Source organism: Paroedura picta, chromosome 1 (genome assembly GCF_049243985.1).
Source record: "Paroedura picta isolate Pp20150507F chromosome 1, Ppicta_v3.0, whole genome shotgun sequence".
Lineage (NCBI taxonomy): Eukaryota > Metazoa > Chordata > Lepidosauria > Squamata > Gekkonidae > Paroedura > Paroedura picta.
In genome coordinates this window covers 63,913,394-63,935,182 of record NC_135369.1, presented here as the reverse complement: position 1 = coordinate 63,935,182, position 21,789 = coordinate 63,913,394, and the positions used below count along the sequence as shown (strand labels likewise).

General features: G+C 45.2%; 1 protein-coding gene and 1 pseudogene across 2 annotated transcripts in view; both read right to left on the bottom strand.

The window, feature by feature from the left end:
* GALNT14 (polypeptide N-acetylgalactosaminyltransferase 14) overlaps positions 1 to 21,789 on the bottom strand; it is a 300,759-nt gene that overhangs the window by 4,052 nt on the left and 274,918 nt on the right. For both annotated transcript variants that reach the window (XM_077340970.1, XM_077340978.1), the window contains exons 11-14: positions 16,451 to 16,543; positions 15,084 to 15,167; positions 13,462 to 13,606; positions 91 to 210 (exon numbers count right to left, since the gene is read on the bottom strand). In XM_077340970.1, coding sequence (XP_077197085.1) covers positions 91 to 210; positions 13,462 to 13,606; positions 15,084 to 15,167; positions 16,451 to 16,543 — 442 coding nt within the window. The remainder of the gene's footprint in view (positions 1 to 90; positions 211 to 13,461; positions 13,607 to 15,083; positions 15,168 to 16,450; positions 16,544 to 21,789) is intronic.
* Positions 19,754 to 19,908, bottom strand: LOC143827935 (U1 spliceosomal RNA; annotated as a pseudogene).

Sequence of the window (21,789 nt, the reverse complement as noted above, 5' to 3'; positions counted from 1 at the left end):
CCTGAGAAAGATCACTTTTCACTGATGTTACAGTCCACTGGAAAGAGGAAATCTCTGTTTTTAAGACTGTTAAGGAAAGAACATCCTTACCTGCTTTCCATCCCCTTCTTTACAAGGTAAGAGCACCACTTGGGAACCTGGAAAGAGGGTTTGTACGGACAAGCATAGCTGACTGTGACGGACTTGCTGGTTGTAAGTGTATATCCATTCCTGAAATAAAAGAAAGGACACCGTAGCCTCATTCTCTTCAATTCCTTTCCTTCCCCTTCTCATCCAGTCATCTACTGTTGTCTCCTTTGCATTCCAGCATGCACAGATTTCCCCGTACAATCGCTTCTTCTCTCTATGATTTTGCCTATGCTCAAGAAACCTTTTCTAACATGCCTCCCCACCCCCAATTGCTTCTCTGTGGGCCAAGTCATGTGGGTTTCACAATGCTTGTTTTTAATCATGGACAACATTAATATTCATGTGATGAGCCAACAGTCTCAGGAGATTTGAATTAGTGTTTTAAAAAATAACTTCTAATTCTTCTTGGACTATCTGGCACCTATGACAATTAACAATGGTTGCTTCCTCATCAATTTACTTCTCACATTATGTTGTCCTTCTGACTGTCCTCCATTTGGTCTAACCGCTGCCACTTAGTTTTATGCTTATGCTCCAAATATGATCCTTGCAAAGATCGGTCCTTTTCTCTCTTCGGATCAGATGTCTCCCTCTATTCTAGACACGCAGTATGAACTACTGTTGCTTACGCTGTGGGCTCCAAAGCCCAGTTTTCCACTGTGTGATTGCCTCCCCTTCCTGCCCAATCACTCTGCCTTCAACGCTTTTGCTGTCATTTCCTCACTGATTTAACCATGTGCAAATGTCAGGGCATTAAGTGGAAAAGAGAGAAGGACTGACATTCTTCTGGACAGAACAACACTAGGAAGACAATTACTAGAAAGAAGGTAGTGAAAAGGTCAACATGACTCCAACTGGACATCTGTGAGAGCTCTGGGATCCTGACTGGAAGGCAGCTGGTGGTGCATCAGCTGTGACATCCAAAGTCCTGCCCAAATCTAGGGTGCAAACCTAGATGCTATTGTTTCTACAGTTAAGAGAACAGGAGTAGAAGCTCCCTGTATGGAAATCCAAATAGCTATATATGTGAGCACAGAGAAGGAATGCAGCCTAAATCAAAAAGATCTAGGCATACTGACATAAACACATGCAACTTTCCACACTCCAATTTAAAATTATATTTGAGATGCTGCTATCCATTTTCTGTAATTATAATGGTAGGAATGATGACTAAATCACTTATGTATATCCATAAAGCCAGATGCCCCACGCTCAGAATCCAATGCACCATTTTATAACTGCCAGACAGAGTCTGCTTCCAGACCCAATTCAAAGTCCTGATGATTATTTTTAAAGTCCTCTATTAATTGAGATTTTCCCACTGGATCCTGGTTTGCCTTTTTCAGAGGTAAGATAAGAAATTAGGTGCAGCATACCTGGTGAAGATACACCATTCTCCCAGACTCTGGGATGAGGTTTATTTTTTTTCTCTTCTGTCCCCCGCCTTCCAAATGGTTGCTTTATACTTCTGCTGCATGCCTTCTTCAGGTTTTAATTTGGATTGCAATTCAGTTCCTTTTCACTCTGCTGACAGCTTGTTTGAATCACTGTAGGTGCTTGAGATGTTTGTTTTTTTTACACTTTTTCATATTTTAGAAAATGATTTTTTATCTTTGGTTTTTCATAGCATTTTAAATGGTTTTAAATACTTTGTAAGCAACAGAGAAATCACTTTTCTAGTTGGAGGGGGTAAGATATAAATAGTTAAATTAGGGGCGTACATTCAGCTCACTTTAATGCAGATTAGAGAATCCGTTTCGGCTACTGGTATAGCTGACCCAAATAAAAGCCAGCTCTTTTCCAGCTTTAAATCAGGGGTATTTGGCTATGCTGACTGGCTGGAGTGGTGAGAGCTCTCATGGCCCCAGCTGATCCTCTTAGTTCTGCATGCAGCTTCAAGAGATAAAGAAGAAGAAATAGAATTGGTTTTTATACCCTACTTTTCACTACTCAAAGGGGTCTCAGAGCAGCATGCAATCACCTTCCCTTCCTCTCCCCACATCAGACACCTTGTGAGGTAGGTGGGGCTGAGAATATTCTGAGAGAGACTTCTCTCTGAGAACAGCTTCTAACAGGACTGAGACTAGCCCCAAGTCCCCCAGCTGTCTGCATGCGGAAGAGCAGGGAATCAAACCTGGCTAGCCAGATTAGAAGCCACTGTTTTTAACCACTGCACCAAGCTGGCTGCCATACTATTCCAGCAGAATGGACGCCAGGGCATCTTGAGCAGGGAATGAAGCCCAGCTCTCCAGATTTGATTCTGCTGGCTGGAGGTTTAAATAGCTGGTCAGTAGAAGCCTTTGCAGCTGGATATGCAAGGGGCAGGGAGATGTGGTTCCCAACCCCTTGCAGAGATTGCAGACAGCTCCTGTGGGTGGTGTGTTCAAAGTGCTTACCAGCAAAAACTCTTCTGGTGGGGAGGTCCTTCCCAGCCTCTCACAGAGCCTGCACCAGTTCTCCCGCCCACTGGAAGCAAGTCTGAGTGCAAGACATTTTCAAGAACTGAGATCACTTTAAGTGTCGTCTCCATTCCAAGCTGCCATCGGACTCATGGAGCCAAAAAGAGCTGGCATTCCAAAATTTACCAAATCCAAATATCATACTAGTATTTGGATTGGGGAATATTTGGCAATATTGATATTTTTCAGGTTTAATATTACCCCACCCCCCAAATACCAGGTTTATCTTGATTAAAATACGTGGCTGTATTGCACATTCGAGAATTGAAAATGGATCAAGCATTAACATTTGTAGGAGCTCTCATAATCAGGGAGAAAGAATATATGCACTCTGAGGATTTTTATCTGGCCATTTCACCCTCTTCTTACTCTGCTTGAAGATCATAAGAAAAAACTCTTCTGAGTCAGGTCTACTTAGTTCAACATCCTGTTTCAAACTATAGAGCACCAAATGCCCCAGGAAGGCCACAGAGAGGGCTAGTTGAGAAAGAGTGATACATGTAGCTAGCTATCATTCAGGCAGACTGTATCATCTGCATCTCAATTTTTAAAAACTTATTTATTTAGAAGTATTTCTATGCTACTGCTTCAGAATCCTCCTTGAGGCAACATACAATTAAAAACCACAGTATAAAACACAAGCCATTAGACATATGCATCATGAAAACAATCCATAAAACAGAGCAGACCATGAAAAAGCTGATGGCAGGCAGGATAATATAGGGGAGGGGGGGTTTCTTCAAGGACCCTGACCTCAAGCCATTGAGGAACAAAGGTTTCAAAAAAAGGGTTTTAAATTGTGCCTGGAGACAGACGGCTAGCCAAATAATGAAGCCATTTTGAAAGTCAGTTCCACACGGAGTGCATTCCAGCACAGATCACTACGGCTGGATCACTAGACCCCTACCAATATCTCCCAAGGAATGACTCTGTGCAGAGGGATGTTTGTGTGAGGGGGAGCATTTAGATAACATCATGTGCATAATCCATTCAGGCTGAGAAAACAAAACAAAAAAAAGGAGGAGGGGGGAGGGAGGGAGGGAGGGAAAGCAGCAGCAGGCAAAGATTTTTTGTTTGTCTGTTATTACAAGCACCTAAAGCACTTGCATGAAATGGCCGCACTGAATGTGAAAAAGAGGCTGTTTCAGCTTCTGGTTCCTGAATAAATATAGCCATAAGGTTTCCATTTTGGATGTGTCGTAATGAGGGTGGAGTGAGCAGAGCAGAGGTAAAACAAGGTCATGAGGAACGAAGAGGAGGCTGCTCCCTCCCCCTTCCCTGAGTAAATGACATCCATGTTCTGAAGATTTTCGGTGTTTTTATCAGAGGCCGCCATCTGTTTTCCATCTGATTAAATGGCAAAGGAGGGAAGGGGCGCCTCACCAGTCTCACAAAAGTCAGCCAAAGATGATACTTTACATTATTTCCTGAATTCATTATGACGGTGAGGAGCAGTGACAGGTGTCACCTTGAATGATGTTAGCGCTTTGAGAAATAGTCCCCAGCCTCCAACAGCGTTAATGTAGCTGGGATTTCAATGGAAAATCGTTAGCATATGAAGTGAGTCGCCATTTGGAGCATGAACTGCTGAAATGCCCCCCCCCCATTTCTGTTTTTCTTTACTACGTAGAGGCCCCCAACACTTTTCACAAGAATTCTGCCTGCCTTCCAGCAAGGCGCAATTTTATTTGCTGCTTTGCTACTTGACTGCTTCCGCTACACGCATGAAAGGCTCCCTGAACGCCCCTTTCTGTGCTAAGCACATTAAGAAACGAGTGCAGAATCCGTATCCCGCTAAAGAGGCATCTGTAAGGAACATTTCCAGGATGTGAAATGCACTCTTCAAGCAAACTACAAGATGGCACTAGAGGCAAAAGGCTGGATCACAGGTTGGCCTGCGGTGGGTGAAAATATAGAATGTTGTGCTAGCAAAATGCCCAGGCTGCACATGGAAACATTCATTGCATCCCTGCAGAAGCTGTGGCAGGAGAAGCTGGTTCACCCCATGTCAGAGATGATCAGCAGGTTTAGTTCCTGTCACTGCTCTGTTCCATGTGTTCAAGTTCCTTGGCTAAACCAGTAGGCAGGTACCACTCGACCGTGGGCATTAAAGCAGGATAGGGCAATCCTTTACTTCTTCATTCCCCAGGATTCTGACTTGCAGAGATCTTCAGATCTTTAAGCTCTTCGTGGCAATGTCTACTTGGCCAAGTTGCCCCCAAGCTCTCACAGTTTGCCTTAGCTACACTAGGTGAGGTTGAAACCACTGTGCCTTAGAGGAGATGCTCACATCAAAGTAGGAGACTCTACTGGGAGGAAGCTACCATGTCAGAGCATCCAGATGCGTTTCCCACAATGTCAAGATCAAAATAATTCACTAACAAAAAGCCAAGCTGGTGATTCACCCAGTCACAAGATACTTTGGGAGGTAGCAGGGCTTGTATGCGGCCTGGCTGTCTATTTCTTTTCTTCTTCTTCTTTCAATTTCCAGAGAGTGACAGCCACTTTCTCCGCGCACAGTCATTTCGATGCTACTGCTGCTGTTGACGATGTGCTCAAGTGTATCCAGGCCTAAGAGGCTTCTGATTTCTTTTCTAAAGCTTGTCAGCTTTCCTGGAACTGCTAATGATTAATGGGTTTATTAAATGAATCCCAGAGTCAGAAATCCATTCCAAGAAGGTTACTGCAAAGTTTAATATCAACTGATGCTCTGCTCTAACAGAAAGCCAATGCACCAGCCAAATGGTGACATCTTCATTAGACAAAACCAGGGCAAAATTACGATCAATTATTTACCCTCAGATGCATTTCTCTGGTGAAGAGCTAAATCAATCAATTCCTTTCGCAAACGAGACATAAACAAGACCGGAAAATGCCAAGCTGCTGATTTGCAGCAGCACTGCAGAGGCAGCACACTCCCCTCAGAGGGGGCGGGGAGGGGGTCATGGATCGCTTGCCCTGGCTGCCCTGTGCTCTGTACAGATGAGACTCCAAAGGGAGTTCCCCCAGCCTCTCTCTTTAGAACAAACATTAGCATTATGTGGACTGTGTGCAGCTATGAAAGTAATGGGCATGAGGAAGCCAAGTCTCTTCTTCCTCTGTTACTGACTAAATTGGTCTCATGGGTAACGCATCCCGGAATAAAATTTTGGGGAACCACATTTATCCTGGACTATAAAATAATGGTGTTTTAAATAGACCGGTGAGTGTAAATATACAACAGCCATGGTGAAATAAGCCTTTTTGGAACTGGAGACAATGGACTCTGGGGGTGCAACTCAGCAGTAGAGCATCTGCTTTGCATGCAGAAGGTCCCACATTCGGTTCTCAGCATCTCAAGTGAAAAGGCTGGGGTGGCTGCTAATGTAAATGACCTGAGATGCTGGAAAGTTGCTGCCAGTCAGAGCAGACGGAGCTGACCTTGATAGACCAGTGGTCTGACCTAGTATAGAAGAATCGCTACGGATCGCTACCCATTTGTGATGGTCCATGTGGGAACGAATGACATGTCCCTGAATACCATCACTCCTATTAAAAAAGACTATCAAGATCTGGGGAGGAAGCTCAAGCAAATGGGGGCACAAGTGGTATTCTCTTCAATCATGCCTGTCAAGGGAAGAGGAATGCGTCGGGAGAGGAAGATAATGGAGGTGAATCACTGGCTGCGTAGTTGGTGCCGGCAGGAGAGATTTGGTTTCTGGGACCATGGGATAGGCTTTCTTGAGGAAGGCCTACTAGCACCTGATGGACTGCACTTATCGAAACTGGGGAAGAATGTGTTTGGCAGGAACCTGGGGAGATTCATCAGGAGAGCTTTAAACTAAAGCCACTAGGGAAAGGAGACGATCAACATAGGGAGTGTATGGAAGGAAAACGATCGGAGGCAGCCCAACCGGCAAGGCCAGCTCATAGGGAACCAAAAGTAAAAGGATTCAGATGTCTTTATACTAACGCCCGAAGCATGGGCAATAAAAAGGAAGAGCTGGAACTTCTCATGCTGATGGAAAGGTATGATCTAGTAGGCATCACAGAAACTTGGTGGAATGATTCTCATGACTGGAATGTAATGGTGGATGGATATGAACTGTTCAGAAAAAACAGAATAGATCGAAGAGGTGGAGGAGTGGCACTGTATGTGAGGAAAGGGCTTACCTGTCAGGAAATTCTAGTGAAGGAGAGCATATCTACAGTGGAAAGCATCTGGGTGAAAATAAGCGAGGGGAAAACAAACAGTGTGGTGGTTGGTGTCTGCTACCGACCGCCTGACCAACGAGAGGATGTGGATGCTGCACTTTGTGAGCAGCTTGAGAAAATATCCAAGCGGCAGGACCTTGTCATCATGGGTAACTTCAATTTCCCAGATGTGTGCTGGGAAACAAACTCTACGAAGCGTCCTCAGTCATGCAACTTTCTGACCTGCCTGGCTGACAATTTCATTTATCAAATGGTAGATGAACCCACAAGAGGTTCAGCCATACTGGACTTAATACTGACCAACAGGCAGGAGTTGGTGGATGAGGTAAAGGAGGTGGGGACCCTAGGGGGAAGTGACCATGTCCTCATAGAATTCCTTTTGAGATGGGGAGCCAAGGAAGCTTGTAGCCAGACGTGGATGTTGGATTTTCGTAGGGCAAACTTTAATAAACTCAGAGACCTGATGAGTGTCATACCATGGATGAGAATGCTGGAAGGGAAGGGAGCATGTGAAGGGTGGGCGCTACTCAAACAAGAGCTATTGCATGCTCAATCAATGACTATCCCAGAAAGACGAAAACACTGCAGGAGCTCTAAGAAGCCTATTTGGATGAACAGAGAACTTCAAGAGAAACTAAGAAAGAAAAGGAAAATGTTCAGGAAATGGAGGGAAGGACAGAGCTCTAAAGAAGAGTACCTACAGGTTACTAGGCACTGTAGATCAATCATAAGAAAGGCCAAAGCTGAGAGTGAGCTAAGATTGGCCAGGGAAGCCCATTGTAACAAGAAAAGATTTTTCAGTTATGTGAGGAGCAAACGTAAAGTAAAGGAGGCAATAGGCCCACTGTTGGGTGCGGATGGACAAACTCTAACGGAACATGCAGAGAAAGCAGAAAGGCTTAGTGCCTATTTTACATCTGTTTTTTCCCACAGGTCAAAGTGTTTAGGCACATCTAGAGATGGCCATAGCCAAAGGACAGTGTCTGGGTGGCAGGTTAACATGGATAGAGAGGTTGTCGAGAGGCATTTAGCTGCACTGGATGAGTTCAAATCCCCTGGTCCGGATGAAATGCACCCGAGAGTACTCAAAGAACTTTCCAGAGAACTTGCACGGCCCTTGTCCATCATCTTCAGGACCTCTTTAAGGACTGGAGATGTCCCGGAGGACTGGAAGAGAGCAAACGTTATTCTGATCTTCAAAAAAGTGAGGAAGGATGACCCGGGAAACTACAGACTAGTGAGTCTGACCTCTGTTGTGTGGAAGATAATGGAGCAGATATTAAAGGGAGCGATCTGCAAACATCTGGAGGACAATTTGGTGATCCAGGGAAGTGAGCATGGATTTGTCTCCAAAAGGTCCTGTCAGACCAACCTGGTTTCCTTCTTTGACCAAGTAACAGTTTTGCTGGATCGTGGAAATTTGGTTGATGCCGTTTACTTGGATTTTAGTAAAGCTTTTGACAAGGTTCCTCATGATGTTCTGATGGATAAATTGAAGGACTGCAATCTGGATTTTCAGATAGTTAGCTGGATATGGAATTGGTTAGAGAACCACACTCAAAGAGTTGTTGTCAATGGTGTTTCATCAGACTGGAGGGAAGTGAGTATCGCGGTACCTCAGGGCTCGGTGCTTGGACCGGTGCTTTTTAACATATTTATTAATGATCTAGATGAGGGGGTGGAGGGACTGCTTAGTAAGTTTGCAGATGACACCAAATTGGGAGGACTAGCAAATACTCCAGAAGATAGAGACAGAGATCAACGAGATCTGAATGCAATGGAAATACGGGGAAATGAGAACAAGATGCAATTTAATAAAGATAAGTGTAAAGTTCTACATCTGGGTCAGAAAAATGAAAAGCATGCCTAATGGATGGGGAATATGCTTCTAGGTAACACTGTGTGTGAACGAGACCTTGGGGTACTTGTGGATTGTAAGCTAAACATGAGCAGGCAGTGTGATGCAGCGGCAAAAAAGGCAAATGCCATTTTGGGCTGTATCAACAGGGGCATCACATCAAAATCACAAGATGTCATAGTCCTATTGTATACGGCACTGGTCAGACCACACCTGGAGTACTGTGTGCAGTTCTGGAGGCCTCACTTCAAGAAGGACGTCGATAAAATTGAAAGGGTACAGAGGAGAGCGACGAGGATGATATGGGGCCAAGGGACCAAGCCCTATGAAGATAGGTTGAGGGACTTGGGAATGTTCAGCCTGGAGAAAAGGAGGTTGAGAGGGGACATGGTAGCCCTCTTTAAGTATTTGAAAGGTTGTCACTTGGAGGAGGGCAGGATGCTGTTTCTGTTGGCTGCAGAGGAAAGGACGCACAGTAATGGGTTTAAACTACAAGTACAATGATATAGGCTAGATATCAGGAAAAAGTTTTTCACAGTCAGAGTAGTTCAGCAGTGGAATAGGCTGCCTAAGGAGGTGGTGAGCTCCCCCTCACTGACAGTCTTCAAGCAAAGGTTGGATACACACTTTTCTTGGATGCTTTAGGATGCTTAGGGCTGATCCTGCATAGAGCAGGGGGTTGGACTAGATGTACTGTGTGGCCCCTTCCAACTCTCTGATTCTAGGTGAAGAAAAATTTAAATAAATACAATCTAAAGAAATAAGCAAATTCTTTACTGTGAACATTTTTTTTATTGAAAGCCATGAAAGCTTGCTGGAATGAATTATTTGTGGGCGCCAAGGAGGTAACATTAATAACACTGGTTTATTGGAATTTCCGCTTGCCCATAAGTCTGGGTTGTGGTTCTCATTTCCCAGATAAAGCTTGCTAGACAGGAAAGGCAGTATTTCGTCTTTCATATTCAGAGATACAAAAAAAAATCATTTACATCTTGAGGCAGTATAATTTGGAAATGAAGATGTCATGGCTTGAAATCACAGACACAGAGAGAGCAGGGTTGCAGTTCTGAATATTGGCTAACATATAGCTGAATACGCAGTACAGTTATGTTAAAATTGTATTTTTTCCGGGTTCAGGGAGGGGCAGAACACCTTTTTGTTATAAATGGTACCTAATTATTAATTTAGTTCAGAGAATGTGCTCTGATTGACACTGCATATTGCCCCCCCCCTTAGCAATTGGGGAGGGGGGAAATGAGGTCGGCCTCATTAAGCTCTTTCTCCTTTACCAGGCAATTTGAAACTGAATGAATGCAGAGCAGCAACTAAAATAAATCACTGTAATCCTGCACTGTTGTTAAACTAGAGAAAAGAGTAAATAGGTCTGAAAGATGAGAGAGGAAATTATAGTTCTTGCTTGATTCTTCTGATCCTTGAGGAAGAATTGCGTGATTGTTGCTTGCATCCTGAGCACAGACAGATGCACAGCGAAGGCATGGAAGTGCTTGATGGGCATGCAAGATGGGGTCTCTACTGGAAGGATGAAGCCCTTGCTGCCTGGATACTAGGGGTGCTGTGAATATCTGTGATATAATATTCCCAAAGTAAGGGCTGCACATTTGCTCTTTGGATAAGTGCATTGATCAGGGAGCAAGTCTGCAAATGTTATTGGTAGTGCTGCTTTTAAGGTGCAAGTCAGCACAAAGCGACTCCTGCCTACGTTTTTAGTGAGTACAAGTGGAGAGACAATTTGGGGTAGTGGTTAGGAGTGCGGACTGGCATGCCAGGTTCGATTCTGCGCTCCCCAACATGCAGCCAGCTGGGTGACCTTGGGCTCACCACAGCACTGATAAAGCTGTTCTGTCCGAGCAGGAATATCAGGGCTCTCTCAGCCTCACCCACCCCACAGGGTGTCTGTTGTGGGGAGAGGAAAGGGAAGGCGACTGTAAGCCGCTTTGAGCCTCCTTCAAGTAGAGAAAAGTGGCATAGAAGAACCAACTTTTCTTGGTCTTCTAGTTCAAAACTTACAATGTTCTGGAAAATACGGGAACCAAAGAGGACATTTTTTAATGGTAGGAAACTGGGTGGGAGAGATATACAGCAGCTTGCAGTATTGCCATATGGGAGAGTCTTCCACGTGAGCAAAGAGGCAATGAATACTGAAGGGAAATCCAAGTCTCATGCTCATATCGAAGAAAAAGTAAAAAATGTAGCTGGTAGATTTCTTGCTTGCCTAGTTGCCCACGTAAAACCTTTCTGCACATACAAAACTGGCATGGCAAAGAGAAAGCTAGGTGCATTTTTTGGGTAAGGCTGTTTTTTCTGTCTTACATGGGAGAACATTCAAACAGCACAGCCCTGAAACTGTGTTTTGAAACAGGGTCTTTTTTGCCCCTTCAGTTTGGCCCTGGCTCTGGCACTGCACTTGTGGCAATGATCACTACCAGTGGCATGGATGTGCCTTCTCTGTGCTCCTGGCAGAATGTCTCCATGGCTCCAGTATGAATAGGAATGACAGCAACTTTGAATGACAGCAACTTTCGACAATGGATATCTTGGAGGGCAGCTCAACTTACCCCACAAATCATAAAACAGCCCATTCACTATGCACAAGAGCCTCCCCTTGACCATTTCCACACTGGAGGTTTTGTGCCGGGCTACAGGCACCATGGTAGGTTGTCCTGCCTCTTCCAGCTCCTGCATGGGTAGCATTTGGTTCAGTGCACTTTGTCCACCCTGGATTTGTGCTCCTGCACAGGAACTAGGACAGTGAAGCTCCCAGTGTGGAAATGGTCCATGAGAACCGAAAACTGATCCACCCAACAGGCAATTACAGAAGATCACTTCTGAGTAGCAGCTGAACTCAGAAGTGGAGAGCTGGCAATAGGCTCGGTGCTCAGAGCTGTGTTCCTACATCACGGCATAGACCAGCCTTTTTCAAAGTTTTCACCATGGAGGTACTGCAGGCTTCAAGCTGCTAGGAAATGATGTCAGCTGTCCACACCTCCCTGCCACGTCCCCTCCAGAAGTGAGAGAAGCCTTGGGCAGCAAAGGTTTAAATGGAGAATGCCCCTCCCCATCCCCTCCAGGCCCATCATTGGCACTTTGGGAAGGGGCAGGTACACCTGTCCAAATAAGGGTAGAATTTTTTGAAAAATGTAAAACCCTTTTTCGTGCCTCTTTGCTCAGAGCCACAGGGTGGGAGGGCTCTACCCAGCTGCCATTTTGAACCCCCCCCCCCACACACACAATGAGGTACTATTGAGGAGCCTTCTCACTACTGTATGATACCGCATTTCTGCACTTCTGCACAAGTCTATTAGTCCTCTGAGACCTTCCTTGCTCTGGGTACTTTCGTTGGGAGGAAGTATCTCACATTGTCAAAGAAGAAGAAGAGTTGGTTCTTATATGCCACTTTTCTCTACCAGGAGTCTGAAGGTGGCTTACAGTCACCTTCCCTATCCTCTCCCCACAACAGACACCCCGTGAGGTAGATGAGGCTGAGAGAGCCCTGATATTACTGCTCTGTCAGAACAGCTTTATCAGTGCTGTGGCGAGCCCAAGGTCACCCAGCTGGCTGCATGCGGGGAAGGAGCGGGGAATCAAACCCAGCTTCCCAGATTAGAAGTCCACACTCCTAACCACTACACTAAGCTGGGCTTTTTCTGAAGGCACCAAAAGATTCCATCTTCTGCCTTAACTGCTTCTGGGAGTGTTGTTAAGACTTCTTACACAACTCACTAGCTGAACTTTACAGGCTGCCTGATTGTTTCCTGAACTCAATCTGTAGGGTCTTGAAGTCTGGGATGGCCTCTTCCCACATGAGTCTGCCTATGCTACTTTTAACATCTTCATCACTGGCCCTTCTTCCTGTACATCACTTCCAGTGGGCCTCTTCTCTTGTGGCAAAGACCTCACCTGACAAGAGACTCGGTAATCTTTCTAATATGTTGTTCCGCCTAAAGACATTTTAGGCTTGCCCATGCTGCTTTTATCAGTCTGATGCGTTAGCGTCTTACTGTTCTGTTGAACTGCTGTGTTTGCTATGAAAACCAATCAAGTTTGGCTTCAAAGAGCGAACGAGGAAAAACATAGTTTTGTTTACCAAAGAACTTTTATTTGTTATTGAATCTGCTGGCTGGCCTTACTTCTGGCAATTGCCTGGTGACGACAGATGGCAGGAATGTGTGGCTGTTTTGTTCCTGCCTTCATTTTTCAGAAGTCTGTCTGGTTTTGACTCCTGTAAATCTTACACTGTTATTAGTCTTGATGCTTACACAATGATTCACTGACTGTCTTCGGGCAAAAAAGCCGAGGGCAGGTTTGGCAAATAAGCATTATACATTTGCCATGAGATCAAGCCAGTGACTCTCAGCCTGTCACCTTCCCAGCCTGTTTATCCATTTGGTAAAGGTATCCCCTGTGCAAGCACCGAGTCATGTCTGACCCTTGGGGTGACGCCCTCTAGCGTTTTCATGGCAGACTCAATACAGGGTGGTTTGCCAGTGCCTTCCCCAGTCATTACCGTTTACCCCCCAGCAAGCTGGGTACTCATTTTACCGACCTCGGAAGGATGGAAGGCTGAGTCAACCTTGAACTGGCTGCTGGGATCGAACCCCCAGCCTCATGGGCAGAGCTTCAGACAGCATGTCTGCTGCCTTACCACTCTGCGCCACAAGAGGCTCTATCCATTTGGTAGAATGGGCTTATCTTGCAGTATTGTCAGGATGGGGAATGCGATAGACACACTTCTAAATGCACCACCAAAAGACGAATCGCATCCTTTCTATTGGTTGCACTGTGCAAAGTCCTAAAGCTTACCTGTGCCACAGCCGCTGTGGTCTTGCTGATAATGCAGGGATTCAAGATCACCAGTGGGAACTCCTGTCCCTCAGGCTTCTGGGCTTCCAGGCATCTCTGTCTTTGTCGTATTATCCCAGACTGGTAAAGTGATTCCTCAGGAATTCTAGGAAGAGAGACCCAGAATAAGGATAGTCAGTTTTTACTTGGTATAAATCGCGAGGACTCTGGGGACTTGTAATTCACATGACCTTCCCTGTGTGGCACAAGGGCTCTTGATGGCCTTTGAGATTTGGCCACTGTGTGCTTCCAGGTGGGACTTCCCTAATTTCTTCCTTGGTATTGGGGCATGCAACAGGAGAGGGAGCAGGGGAAGAGCTATGGGCTATTAAGAGCCAGCCTCCTCTGTCTCCCCCCTCCCAACCAACCCTCCACACAAACCCTGGATCCCTTTCCTTCTCAAAGCTCACAGTTTTAGGCAGAAAAACAAAACCCCCAATAGCACTGCAGGAAAGGAACATTCTCCAAGGAGCATAAATACTAATAGGCAGGCTTGATGAGGACTGTGGGCAGGAGAGAGACAGTAGACAGTTTAAGTTGGGAATAAGTATGCAGCCTCCACCTCCTTCCAGCCAGGAAAACCATCAATGGACTAAACCACTCATGTTTGAGAGGAAAGGGGGACAAGGGAAATGGCCAGTTCCCAAGCCTAGCGAATGCAGCAGGGAAAATGCCAGGGACCTCTTCCAACTCCCCCCCCCCCACCCACCATGGACCCCTGGGAGTCCCCAGACCCCTGTTTGGGAAACACGGCTCTAAACACTACACCATGTTAACACCCTTTACTTCTTGGAAATATTGTGAGAATAAATGGGTGAGACCATCCTGAGCTCCTTGAGGGAACAATAAGCAACCAATCAATCATTAGAATACACTCAATATTAGATAATATGCTAATCTCCCCTCTTCCCCTGGTTTCTTATAGGCTGGGCAAAAAGAAGCATAGAGTGGGAGGGGACAATACAGGTCATCTAGTCCAACCTCCTGCTCAATGCAGGATCATCCCAAAGCATCCCTGGCAAGTGTTTGTCCAGTCGCTGCTTGAAGATTGCTGGTGAGGCAATGCGCACTACCTCCCTAGGTGAGCGATTCCACTGCTGGACTTCTCTTTCTGTAAAACAATCCCTGCCCCTAATATTCAGCCAGTATTTGCCTGCAAATGAATCCCATTATTGTGTCACCTATCCTCTGCTGCCAACAGGAAGGGCTCCCTGCCTTCCTCTGACAGCCCTTCCCATATTTAAAGAAATAAATCTTGTTCCACCTCAGCCTGTTCTTCTCCAGACTGAAATGTTTCACAGATGTTGCTTCTGGTGTGCATCAGGAGCTCCTTCGTTGGAAAAGTCTGAGATCTGGATTATGTGACAATTTCTGAGGCAAATGAGTAACCACGTGATAAAATTTGTACACCGTGATAGACACTAAAGAAAAAAAGGATTTAAAAATGTGATGACTTTATCACAAAATAAAGCTTGATTAAGACCTTAGTATTACATGAATGTTAAGCAATAAAATAATCTCTTGGTGATGTTTCTAAAATTCTATTCTTTAAGTAGAATATGATATAAAAAAACTGGCAGTACCTAAGTTCTGGATAAACATTTTCCAGATACCACTTGAAGGAACGACATTTCAAGGCCTTTCTCAGTTCCACTCTGCTCTGGATGCTGTAGAAAGAATAAAATATTTTCAAAATATAATCATGACAGCACATTCTGTTAAATCTTGAAACAGATCCGAGTCATGCCATAAATCTAGTCGGTGGCAAAACTCTGTGGTAATTAGGAGTCCTTTAGTTCTGCCACTGACTCAGTGGGTGACTTTCAACAAGTTGCTTTGAAGTCGACTGTCAAAGGCCAGCAAATAATTGTACAGCTTCCTCCCACCACTATAATTCCACTCGAAGCCCGGTGTCAAAATGGCATGTCTGTTATGCGTATGTTCATAGGACGTAATAAATTAGCATGTTCATACTTCAGCAAGCAGCTTCTGCGTTCATCTCCTTGCTGGATGAGGATCTGCGCCCACACAGCGGTGCTGAACATGTGACTTGTAGCCCAATCCAATACCTGAGGCTGCAAGCCCTAAAACAGCAAAGGCTTATTTGGGAGGACGTTGGTCATCACACCAAATCCCCCTGTTTCCAAATTGGCGAGTAGTACTTTTGCTGATAGTTTTATCGCAGCAGTATGGGCATGTGACGAGGGAATAAATGTAGCAATGCATTGTTTTAAGAATCTCATTTAACAAACAACAAATGTTCTCTGGAGCTGTCAAGGTTACAAGCAGCAAGTGGGTTCAAACATGAAGGTGACCTTGATTTTGTTGCAGCTCCAGTCCACACTATACAGAGGAATTTGGCAAGTGATAAAAAGCACAAGCAGAGATAACAGATAAATAACAGAAAGGCAAATGGGCCAGGTGAAATTCGAATAAATGACTCTACATTTTCTAGGGCAAAATAACCCTCTATTGCCCGAAGGCAAATATGGAAATGAGGATTTCAATTGGCAGCCTCCTCTCCCTTATTTGTTGCTTTGCCCTGGGGCAGTCTGCATTCACATTGCCAGCTCATCGATTCAGGAAAGTAACTTCTTTCTTTCTTGGACCGATAGGGCAATCATTAAAGGAAGAGGCATTCTTGGATATTGACCAGGGACGTTTTCTGGCAGAACGGAAGGACGGCCACTCTTTTGTTTCTGATAAGAAAAGCCGACACCGTTTTCTATAAGCGAGCTTTTTAATATACTGAACAACTAAAGAGTTTATTTCTGTATACTTGCAGCATCTGCTTACTATTAACATCTAATTAACTGTTCCCACAGAAACAAAATGCAAGCAACCCAACAGCTGGACGATGCTCCCATAAAACCATAATGAGGTTCCACTGCATCAAACAATTGAGTCGATCTCTTTGTGTTTTACTTCACCGCCAGAGGGGGACACTTACTCTCCATATGGCCTCCCTTGAGCCGCAGGCCGGGCAGCGTAATAGTACTGCTTATACTCATCCATCCACACTTCAGCTGTGCGTTTGGTGTTTCTAAAGAGAGATATTAAAAACCGGGGAGAAACCAAAGAAGCATGCATGAAAGAGTTTTAATTTGATGCCTCCAAGAAAAAAAAAAGCCTGCAGGGAAGGAGAAGTAGGGGAAAGAGAAATCCCCCCACTCCTCCCCCCATCTAGGTGGTGAAAACATGAACTGCAGGAGTGAACAGATGAGTACATTTCCCCCCTCAAGAGCTGTAGACATCTTATGTCAGGAAGCCAAGAAATAACGGAGGCTGCATTCATTCTCAGGATTTAAGGGCTGCTTATATTTTATGCTTTCAAGTTGTATATTGGCAGTGTTTACGCACACATCCAAACATTTAATGTGTAAATGAGACAAACATATATTTATCATACAGGTGTGCTCATTAGAGGGCCAGGACTGGCTTCTCCTCTTTCAAGCATACATGCTGCAGTCCCTGTCAGAGGATGTGGTGATGGCTGCAAACTGCTTTAAAGGGGAATTAGATAGATGCATGGAGGGTAGGCCTATCTGCCATGGTAACTGAAGAGACTCTGGACATTTTGAGGTGCTCAACCTCTGAATCCCAGAGGCAACATCAGGGGAAGACCTTGTCCCCCATGCCTGCTGTTAGTCCTCCAGAGGAACTGGTTGGCCACTGCATGAGACGGGATGCTGGACTAGATGGACCATAGGTCTGATCCAACAGGGCTCTTATGTTCTTATTCCCAGACAGCTTTGCTGCTGAGTGTAATTTTAGCAGAAATGTAGCAGCAAAAGTGCCTAAATATGGGCCAAATATCAATATCTTTCAGAGGAGTTTACCATGGGACTTACAGCGATACTGCAGCCATGAGTTCCCTTGATCTCTCTTGAGAAGCACCATGGGGACCCAGTTCTGATCAAGGCTGCAGTACAGAGAGAGTAGGGGTTCCTGTCTTCTACTTTTGTGCCATTTCCCCAGCTGAAATGGCCCTTGGGACATTATTTGACCCACTGCACGCACAACTCCCTTGTTGGGGCAAATAACACCAAGGCTGCTTCAGCTCATGAAAATGGTGCAAGGGGGAAGGCCAGAACTCCTCCTCCCCTTGCTTAGAAAATGTTGTGATTACCCTTTCCTAAGACCAGGCAGCATGGCTTATGCTTCTGAAGAACAAATTTGTTCTTATGTGCTGATGGCTGTTCTTTGTCAGATATATTTTATTTATAATTTAATTTATAGACCACTTCTCCCCGCAAGCTTGGGGTGTTTTACAATATGCAAGAACTATGCTGACAAAGCAAAGTCCACTGTTTAGTGAAGAGGTGCACAGATTACAGCTAAACCCAGAATAAGATAACACTTGTTCTTTTGTTGCTTGATGAGAACACAACCAACATGGCTATGCTCTGCAGATATGAACCTACTGGTGGTCCCTGGCCCTCAGGAGGTGCACCTGGCCTCAACCAGGGCCAGAGTCTTTTTGGTCCTGGCCCCAATCTGGTAGAATAAGCTCCTGGAAGAGTAGAGGGCCCTGATGGAGGTGAAACAGTTCTGCAGGGTCTGCAAGATGGAGCTCTTCCTCCAGGCATTTGGTTGAGGCCGGGGTGTGGAAAATCAAGGGTTCCTCCCCAGGATGCCCTGATCATCTGAGGTGGAGTCTCCCAAGGAGGACTAGCAGTGGGTGCGGGGTACTGGACTGGGCAGGAGGGAATCAGATGAGTTACGCCACCTGGGAATTTTATTATTTTACCAATGTTTTATTGGGGGGGGGGTTATTGTTAACTGTCATGAGACGGCTTGGCCTGGGAGTGGTGGTCAATAAATATGAATATGAATAAATACTAGATAATCTTTGTCCACTTTTAAGCACACTCAAATAGATGCTGGCCCATGCTGTTTCCAGGGCCAGCAAAAAGTAGAGCCTGTTCCATTGTGGAGCCTGCAAAAGTGAGCAAAGGCCTTTATGCTGAAAAACCTGCACATTCCTCATTTAGTGGAAGAGTATATGAAGAGTTGTATGTATAAGGGGGCAAGGCTTACACCTGTCCTTGGGTCTTGCAGGCAAGGCTGTAAAATCAAGCTATTTAAGAGAGTTTGTGGAATAACCAGATGGTTACAGATGTTGTCTGTGGTTTTTCTCTTCCACAGCACAATCCTGAGGGCTGCTGCAGTGGTGGCCACCAGCTGCCAATGCAAAAGCCATGCAGCTGTTCCATGCAGACTTAAAAAGATGATCTTTTTGACTCTGTCAGGGCAGAAACCAGATAGTGCCATATAAATAAATAAATGAATGAATGAATTTCAGTTCAGTTCTTGGCATCTCCAAATAAAGGATCCTAGGTAGAAAGGGTGAAAATTGCTTCTGATTATCTGATTGACTATAAAATTGTTTCATAAGTCAAGTTGCTAACTGCATGCCCCAGCCATGCTAGGTTCTTGGCACCCTGTGATACAGTTATAGGCCTTCTTCCAATATTGTATGGGTTACTAATCTCTTAGAACCAACTGTTAAAATTCTAAGACCCTGACTTCTTTCGTAACCCTAAAATGCTGCAAAAACATTACATTTTTCTTGGCATATCTCGAAAAGACAAATTAGTGTATTCGGGGTGTGCACCTTTTTGTCAGCCTGTCAAGATTTATTTCCACTTTCACTTTTATGTCTCTTCTTACCTCTTTCCCAAGAACACTTCAATACCATCTAGGTAGCTTCCCAGAATCTACCAATCCAGTTTCTTGCAAGAGGATCAACAGGTGATGTGTGCCGTTTGCATTCAGAAGTACAAAAGCAACAATTCTGACATGCATAAGTTTGTGTCGATTTGGTGGTGTGTATATGTAGATTCCTACAGCTTGAGCTCAAAGGTCTTCAGCAAGATGTCTTCTTTATTCAGTCTAGCTTGGTCTCTCCCCTCCCCTCTACTTCTCCTTCCCTCTCTCCTTCTGTTTCCTGGATTATTTTTTTAAATGTTAGGTTTAAGCATATTATGTTCAAGAAGAGGAGGAGGATCTAGTTTTTTTGTACTCCACTTTTAACTACCTGTCTTGAAGCAGCTTACAATTACCTACCTTCCTTCTCCCCACAACATACACTCTGTGAGATAGATGAGGCTGAGAGAGCTCTGAAGGAACTGTGACTGGCCCATGGGCAGCCAGCTGGCTGCATGTGGAGGAGAAGTGGGGAGTCAAACCCAACTCTCCAGATTAGAGGCTGCTGCTCTTAACAACTACCCCAAGCTGGCTCTCAATTCCAAGGGAAAGTGCAAATGCTGTCTCCCACTACCACAAATGATGCAGCCGAATTTCCTGCATTTGGGGAAATCACAGGGGTCAGCACACCAGGAGTGCAGAGGATGAGCCTCACCCTGGGAAAACCTCCTTTATGATCAAGGTGATCAAAGAGAGCATTTCCTTCTCCTTTCTGTATTCCTTTTTATGATGCCCCACCCATGATTATCTGTTCACATTATGGTACAGCTGATCAGTGAGACTACTAAGCAGTGCTCTTCTTATTTGGCACAAGTATTTTTACTGTCTCTATGTTTCTGGGGTCTCCCCTCCAACAACAGCAATATTTTCGTGAGGCTTTCCTACCTTGCTCTTTATGAGATACCCTTGTTAATGTCATGGATGGGGCAGGTCATAGGGGCTCCTATATTCTTAAATGGCTTTTGGAAAAGGACATTTTGGTTCCATGTATGGAGGCATATTTTAAATATCTATTATCAGAGGACTCCATGTCATGTCATTAAAAACACTTCCTTACATGAATTCTGCATGAAGGCTAAAACATTGCTTTAAAAGTTTTCATAGCAGTTGCACCAGCAGTAGGAGTCACAATAATGCATGTTTTGCTGGTTCATACTTTGATCAGAGTTGCACTGAATCATGGATTATTAATATATATTAGACCGAAGTATATAGGCACACAAACATCTGGGCCTTGAGTAATTCTAAACATAACATATTTCATGCCTTGGTTTGAACGGGATTACTGCATTGACTTCATTCCTATAACGTTAAGCTGACACATTACACCGCATATGCTTGGAATGTCCTAAGTTTGCTCTCTAACGTGGTCCTTTAGCTAATTCTTTGAAGAGACTGAGATCTTTTTGTGTTGATGAGAAACATTGGATTAAAACTCAGCAATAAGTGCAAAAGTAGCTCTTTGCTGGCAATTTGAAATGAAAACCTTTCTGTGATGGAATCTGTAACTGAAACGGTTTAAAAATTTTAGTTTTATGATTTGCCATTTATATGCCAACTAGTAAAAAAGCCCATTGTATGAAGAAGACAATGGGCGCTAGCAGGTGGGGACCAGAGCGAGCGGCAGGCGAGGGACAGAGCGAGGGACAGGCTACCTGAAAGAGGAGGTGGGCGGCGGCTCCTCGGCGTCTCGTAGTTTTTGCCGAGGAGCACCAGGTGTGGTGCGCTGGGCTGCGGCGGCTCCTCTGCATTTTTTTGTTCTTCTGCGGCTTTCCCGGCGGCTCCATTGTGTTCTGGGGCCATGAGGGCAGGGAGCCGCCAGCAGCAGCGCTGTGCGCGGCTGCCGGGGCTCCCAGGGCGCCGGCTTGAAGCGGCGACAGGCTCCTCCAGGGGTTTTTTTTTTCTGCTGCCTCTCGTGGGCGCGCCGGCTTGGAGCTGCGAAAGGCTCCTACAGGGTTAATTTTTTTCTGCTGCTTGGAGCTGCGAAAGGCTCCTACAGGGTTAATTTTTTTCTGCTGCTTGGAGCTGCGAAAGGCTCCTACAGGGTTTTTTTTTTTTCTGCTAGCTCTCGTGGGAGCGCCGGCTTGGAGCTGCGAAAGGCTCCTACAGGGTTAATTTTTTTCTGCTGCTTGGAGCTGGGAAAGGCTCCTAAAGTTTTTTTTTTCTGCTGCTTGGAGCTGTGAAAGGCTCCTACAGGGTTTGTTTTTTTTTCTGCTAGCTCTCGTGGGCGTGCCGGCTTGGAGCTGCGAATGGCTCCTACAGGGTTTTTTTCCCCTGCTGCTTGGAGCTGCGAAAGGCTCCTACAGGGTTAATTTTTTTCTTCTGCTTGGAGCTGCGAAAGGCTCCTACAGGGTTAATTTTTTTCTGCTAGCTCTCGTGGGCGTGCCGGCTTGGAGCTCCTACAGGGTTTTTTTTTTCTGCTGGGAGCTGCGAAAGGCTCCTACAGGGTTTTTTTTCCTGCTGCTTGGAGCTGCGAAAGGCTCCTACAGGGTTAATTTTTTTCTGCTGCCTCTCGTGGGCGTGCTGGCTTGGAGCTCCTACAGGGTTTTTTTTTTCTGCTGCTTGGAGCTGGGAAAGGCT